The sequence below is a fragment of the Myxine glutinosa genome, chromosome 10 (assembly GCF_964187855.1).
Source record: "Myxine glutinosa chromosome 10, kmMyxGlut1.1, whole genome shotgun sequence".
Lineage (NCBI taxonomy): Eukaryota > Metazoa > Chordata > Myxini > Myxiniformes > Myxinidae > Myxine > Myxine glutinosa.
The window spans coordinates 114,633,918-114,641,140 of NC_136270.1; the positions used below are offsets into that span (position 1 = coordinate 114,633,918).

The 7,223-nt window shown below is 44.6% G+C and overlaps 1 protein-coding gene across 1 annotated transcript; it reads left to right on the top strand.

Moving 5' to 3' along the window:
• The first annotated feature begins 531 nt into the window (after window positions 1-531).
• On the top strand, window positions 532-3,781 carry LOC137433848 (transcription factor Sox-9-A). The gene is made up of 3 exons (XM_068126243.2): window positions 532-1,243; window positions 1,757-2,007; window positions 2,105-3,781. The coding sequence occupies exons 1-3, from the start codon at window positions 861-863 to the stop codon at window positions 2,905-2,907; spliced, it is 1,437 nt and encodes a 478-aa protein (XP_067982344.1). The 5' UTR covers window positions 532-860; the 3' UTR covers window positions 2,908-3,781.
• Window positions 3,782-7,223: the final 3,442 nt, after the last annotated feature.

Below are 7,223 nucleotides of genomic sequence, written 5' to 3' on the forward strand. Positions count from 1 at the left end.
TTGAAAAAAACAAAACAATGCAAACTTGATCATTCGCTAACAATAGGTGCGTATACACACAAATTAAATGTAGACATTCATAATAGTACGATTTTGAAATAATCATGAATAATAAAGGGAACTACCGATTAATACAATTGTTGGTTGGGCAAATACAGAAAAATACAAATTATTAAATCCGCGACTTGTGATTTTAAATCCTGAGCCGACCTTCTGATTCCGGATTGAATCGAGACAAGGACTCCAGGGAAGAGCCAAAGAACAAGGTGTATTCCGGGGCAAAACCGTGCTGGGAAGGCGCCGGCTCACCGCGTGTCCACTAGCCCCCAGGCCGCTCTTGTTTTGACGGCTCTTCATTAAATTGAAGCCATGGCACGTTTAGCCTTCCAGAGATGCAATTCCTTCTCCCTCCTCCATTCCCAACCTCATTGCCCTCCTCCCTCTTCATTAAATTATTCTCCCCCTGCATTGCACCCTCGCTTGGCCACACGCCTCTCCCCCTCCCAACTTCCACCGTTCCCCCACAAACTTTCCACCAATCAGGGCCAGCTCCGCGTGCCTTCCAATGGGCTCAGTGGCTCCGCCTTGGAGCTCTAGGCCGGCCCAGAGGAGTCCCTGCAATCGCCCTTTAAAAGCGCAAGGGGGGATCTCGGGACTGACGTGCTTTGCTACCTCTAACCGAGTGAACAGTACGAGACGAACCGAGTTCCCCAAAAAGGTCGATAAAAGATTGCTCCGAACCCACTCTCAGTACGACTAGAGTGTGCTCTACTAGTGCTTTTCCTGTAAACCCTCACCATCCCTCCAGCCGGTTCACTCAAGCAGCCGCACTGTCTGGGAGCGCCGAACGGCCAACAGCAATGGCCGAAGAGCGCCTGCACATGATGTCCCACGTCCCCAGCCCGGAGGTCTCCGACGCCGAATCGGAGCACTCCCCAGCCGGGTCACTGACTGGCTCAGACAGCGAAGACGGAGGAGCACGGAAAGAATGCAAGAAGTACGGAGAGGAAGACAAATTCCCGGAAAGCATCCGTGAGGCTGTGAGCCAGGTCCTAAAGGGCTATGACTGGACCTTGGTGCCTATGCCTGTCCGTGTGAATGGTTCGAGTAAGAGTAAGCCGCACGTGAAGCGTCCTATGAATGCCTTCATGGTGTGGGCACAGGCAGCTCGTCGGAAGCTGGCTGATCAGTACCCACACCTGCACAATGCCGAACTCAGCAAGACCCTCGGGAAGTTATGGCGGTGAGTACCTGATTGAAAAATAAAATTGATGGGGAGGGAGGGGGGAAGGGGTCTCTAACCTCACGATGCAATTTTAACCAGCGAGATTGGGCTACCTCCGTGTTAACAATTATTCCTTCTTTATTGAGTGTACTGTAATGGTGATGCTTCCATATGCCAGAGGAGGTCATGTGCTTTAACACTGATCCCCTGAACCAACCGGGCAGACAAGTTCGGGGGGGAAGTATGGCCTGATGTGTGCCCCACCCCAGCACTGGTGCATGACCCCGCACCCGCACTGCCTGCACACATAGGGCTCCCCCCCACCTCCCCCTCCCCTTAGAATGCCCAACCCAAATCCGACATCCCCTCCCAAAGCCAGGGGCTTAGGCAAGTGGCGCCAATGTTATAATGGCTATTAAAGGGCCATTGCCACCTAGTGATCCACAAGTTCTAATGTTCTATGTGTTCCTCCATTGATTACATTCATAAATAAAAAATACCATTTTCCCCTATCCATTCCCTTCTGCTCAGTCTTCTCAATGAAAACGAGAAGCGCCCCTTCATCGAGGAGGCGGAACGTCTCCGGATTCAACATAAGAAAGATCACCCTGATTACAAGTACCAACCCCGACGGAGAAAGTCTGCCAAGAATGGGCAGAGCGAAGGCGAGCAGAGTCCGGAATCACAACACGGCCCCCAGATCCCCATCTTTAAAGCACTGCAGGCTGATTCTCCACTCTCCGGACATTTGACTGATGTCCTCTCGCCCACAGCTCATCCTGGTAAGGATAATTGCAGTCTGTGTTAATTGTAACCATGATGCTAGGAAGTTGCTCTATTGCCTGGTTTTTACTCTCCTTCTGCTCCATTTTCCTGCAGGACAACCCCAAAGCCCTCCAACTCCACCCAGCACACCAAAGACGGAGCTACAGCACCAGCACCAGGTTCAGCAAGTGCCGCAGCAACAAAGCCAGCAAGGAAAAGGCTCAGACGCCAAACGTGAGGGTCGCCCCCTGCTGGAGTCTGGACGTCAGCACATCGATTTTGGAACCATGGACATGGGCGAGTTGAGCAGTGAGGTGATCTCCAGCATGGAGCCCTTTGACGTGCATGAATTTGACCAATATTTGCCACAAAATGGACACGTTGTGCACAGCCCCTCGGCACAGCCCACGTACTCTGGCGCATACGCAGCGCTAGGCTGGGCGGGCAAAGCGCCGTTGCATGGCCTTTTGTCTTCGGCACTGGAAGCAGCACAGAGCAGTGGCAGAGCCCATATCAAAACCGAACAGCTTAGCCCTGGTCATTATAGCCAACAACAGCAGCAGCAACAACAACAACAACAGCCGACAACCGCGACGGTGCAGCAACAATCGGTTCAGAACTCACCGCCACAACTGAGCTACGGATCTTTCAGCATCCAGCACTATGGACCCGCATTTCCGGACCTCTCGGCTAGTCGCGGACAATACGAGTACGCAGATCAGCACGGGGCAGGTGCAACCCCTTACTACGGCACGGCGAGCGCGAGTCAACCGGGCGGCCCATACCCGTCCTTCTCGTACGTGGGTCCCGCGCAGCGCTCCCTGTACGCGCCCGTGTCTGAGAACCCCGCGCTGCATCCGTCGCACGGTCCGCAACACTGGGAACAGCCCGTGTACACTCAACTCACGCGTCCTTGAGCCTCGATGAGCTATCTTAACGTCGCAGTGTAATGTTAACGACGATGGCGATGAAACACCCGTGCTGTGCAATCTTCACCGAAAGAGCCTTATTTCTTCACTCGTCTAGTTACCAGGTGGCGGCTGTACGAGTACGCAAGGCTCACCGGGTAAAAATGACGCTTTATCCCGAGCAGTCGTGCTTGCAGATGTCTTGGTTTGAAAAACTTATCCTCTATGAGGACTCGTCTTCCATTCACAACAAGCTAACAAAAGGATTTGCATTATATTTTGTACACTAAAACTATATTTTGCCATTACAGTTCTGATATTATGGTACTATGAAGTGAATGCAAGAGAGAACTTTTTGCTGTTTTATTTCGTTTCTCGGTCTGCAAGTGAATTCTCGGGTCTCACACTTGGCCTTATAATAAGAAAAATAATCATTCCAATTTTAACTCCCTTTTAACGTCACAATTTGTCTTAAAAATTGAGGACGAGCTTTGGGGTGGTGCCGGGGACAGAGTCTGGGTTTCATGTCGGTTTTCTCCGTCAAATCTGGAATTGCTCGTTCAAGATCGTGTACAGAAGTCAATTATATTTTGGAGCACATTCACCACACTTTTCAGATCGTTCACACTTTTCCATGTCCACGACGTTCTAGATGTTTGCGCGAGTCTCCTCGTATAGAAGATGCCTTAATATGCCATGAGCGACTCGCCTGTAAAACGATGCTTTGTATAAATGAAATGTAGATTGCAGATTTGTGGTCCCCATCCCCACCCAGTTACAATGATTGTAGGGATTTTAGATAAAGTAGAAAAATGATGCACTCAGATGTCAATGTTTAGAAATACTTTGTATATAAAGACTGAATAAAGTACATCTGAAAACATATTGTGCATTTTCTCTTGAAACTGGGAGGTTGTGGAAAATTATATATGACAGCAATGCTTTTCTGGAATGTACTTAATAATATATTGATGAAGTACATTTGATACATATGCAGCCCTCGTCTGATCACAAAGTTTGTGGCCTGACATGGAAAGAAAATAACGACAGAAATGAAACGGTAAATTTTATTTGTTCATTTTTATATACTTATAGCGCTGTTCAAAAAGTTATCGGGCTGCGATTACAAAATCCTGCTTTTTCTTTCAACCCATGAATAATTACATTCAATTAAGGAGATTTTTTGTTCTCCACAATCATTATATATATATATATATATATATATATATATATGTAAATAAATAAATAAATATTTGGTATTTCTTAGAATATCATCGAAGTATCTCGTTTTGAACGCCAAACGTAATGCTTTTAGATTTTCATATTTTACAATCACAGGACAACTTTAATCATTTAACACAACACCCCTTTTCCTACTTCTACATTTGGCCATGTGTTTTCAACTTTTTGATCAAACTTTGACAGGATTTTTTTTAGGGGGAGGGGGAGGGAGAGGGCAGGTGAAGGGGTGGAATGGCATATACTATAATCATACACAAACAGGTGAATTAATCAAATATACTGTAATCATACACAAACAGGTAAATTAAAAGGAAGGTAAAGCATTAAAAGTGACTTTGCTGAACTATCCCAACACAAAGCTGTTCGGGCAATTTGATTTGGTCAATATTTGGTAATTTCCGTGAAGAGTTATATTTGCAGAGTTATCGTGACACGAATGTGTAAACGCTGGGGTGTAGAGGAACCTCATTAAATCCCCAGTGCAGTCCGTACGCTCAAAGGAATCCCTAATAGGGTGGGTAGGACTGGGAGCGCCGGGAAGAATCAACATGCTGAACACGTCCTCGAAGAAAGTCTCGAGACGCTTTCAATCCAAATGAACGAAAACAAAGGTGTGCGTCGAATGGGTGTGCACTGGGTGTGGCTGTACTAGCACGAGTGATTCCCCAGATTTTTATCTTGGTGCGTTGCGTGGATCGGATTCTTCATTTATTGATTACCTTTCAAAACGCTGGTACATTCAAAACCTTTCAACCAAAAACTCAAAACCACCTTTCAATTAAACTCCGGAGTATTATGATATCATCTGCAAATATAATGAAGCAACTATGGAAGATATATGGAACAACTATGGAAGCCTGGTGTTGGCTTAGTGGTTAGGGTGCTGGCTTGGGATCCTAGGATCCTGGGTTCGAATCCCGGTCGATCGCTGAATTAACGCCAGGGGGGTTGACTCAGCCTGTCATCCTTCCGAGGTCGGCAAATTGAGTACCAGCATGCTGGGATGAATGATCACGGTGTGTACCCCGACTTAGAATAGGTACACCGTATCCCTGTGCATCAAAGAGTGTGACCAAGGGTTGGTGTCAGGAAGGGCATCCGGCCATAAAAACATTGCCTCAAAACAGGGAACCATGATTGTCATGGGGTCCGCAAGGCTAACCCCCGCTCTAGTGGGGAAAAATGGCCTTAAAACGATCATTCATTCAATATATATATGGAAGAACAATGGAACACCATAATTGGTGTGTGTGTATATATTGTATATATATATCTGCTTTTGACGTTGACTCCAACAAACTTCAAGCATCCCTAAAAAATCAAATTATGGAAGAAAAACAGTGACAAATTGAATATGTAGCCATTATGGTAAACCACACAGCTCAAGACCTCAATGTATAAAATGTAAGTTTTCCAATACATATCACCCTCAAATACATTTAAGAAGGCAGATTAATTTTTTTTTTTTTTAGCTCTTACCCGAGCCTCGATCTTGTATACAAAAAATGTTTTTTAATATTAATAATATTTAAAAAATATATATTAAAAATAATAATAATAATAATAATACAGTAATAATAAAAAGATGGTGTAAAAACCTTTTAGCATAAGCAGCAGATATGGGAAGGGTAAAACACAGGAGAAGCTACAACATCACGGATTTCAGCTGCAACACCATGTCTTTCATCAGGTTGCGGAGATACAAACGGACATGCTCTTACCTTAAACTCTGCCAATGCACAGGACGTTGAGTCACGTGGTTACGTGTTCCAACGCGAGATATGGACATGAAGCTTAATCTGAACATACAGATCATCGACTTGGTTATCAGACCCAAGATCTCGAAAATCACTTCCTCCATTGTTAAATTTGAGATACATTCACAACCTTTTGTTATTTACCATCTTTCAATCTCTCAAACTCCTCATCTATATTAGTTTTAAAATAATTCAAGTCCTATTAACTTCAATCAAATGCCATCACCATGCATTGGCACCATGTAGTTTTTTCAAACTCTGATGCTCTCCCCACTTTTCCCTTTCTCATGCCTCAAAAATTCTTGACAAACTTCCAAAAAATTATCTTGTACAATAAACACACATACACAAGTGCACAAGTGTGTGAGCGCACACACATACACACACATGAAATATGGAATAATTGGACACAGACCCCATACAGGCAGAAACGAAGGAGCCAGAATACATGATGTACATACAGTAAATAATAAAGCCTGCACATCTTCTAGTGAGAAAGAAGACCATGTTACAATGGGAGAGGAATCTGCACCAACCACCAGTTCGAGAGGCTGAGGAGGTGCTACCTGTCTCTCTAAAACCAGAAATAAAGCTACTCAAGAAATGCAAAACTTCACAACTTGGACCATGAATCGCGATCTCTTGCCAAAATGGAGGAAGATCCTTCAAACCTTGGGATAACTCTGTTCCAACTTCGGAGACTCACATTTGGAGATACAACTAACAACACACCACATGATGTTAAATTTGAAAAGCGTTTGCGTTTTATTGTTTGACAATTGCATGCACTCCGGTACTGCTGGACAGAATGAGTAGAAAATTGGTGCTCATACTTGGGGTGGTGGCGGAGTGCAGTGGGGAGGGTGCACGGGAACGCCAAAGGTGGTAACAAAAAACAAATCATATTCCCAGGGGGTTTGGGTGGGAGAAACACCCAATTCTGTCGACGTAAATGTATATCATGTAGCACAGCTCTCGGTGGGGATTACAAGTCATCACTCTGGGAGAACTAATTTTGGGGGAACTTACCCCTCTAAGGATGGTTTATTTGTGAGTAAAATATAGTACAGTGTGTGGATATATATATATATATATGTTGTAAAGTCAGTAGGAGGTTTCATAAATTCCTCAATAAAATTATGATTTTGAAATTGACTTGATACAAACCTGCCCCAAATGTGGAAGTGAACATATGACGATAATGAGCTGGTTTGATAATATCTCAACACAATCGTCATTTAACACTATTTTGTGATCGTATCAATTTATGATTGGAATGATGCTGTTTGGAATTGAGTGAATACAATGATGATTTGGAATTCCCAA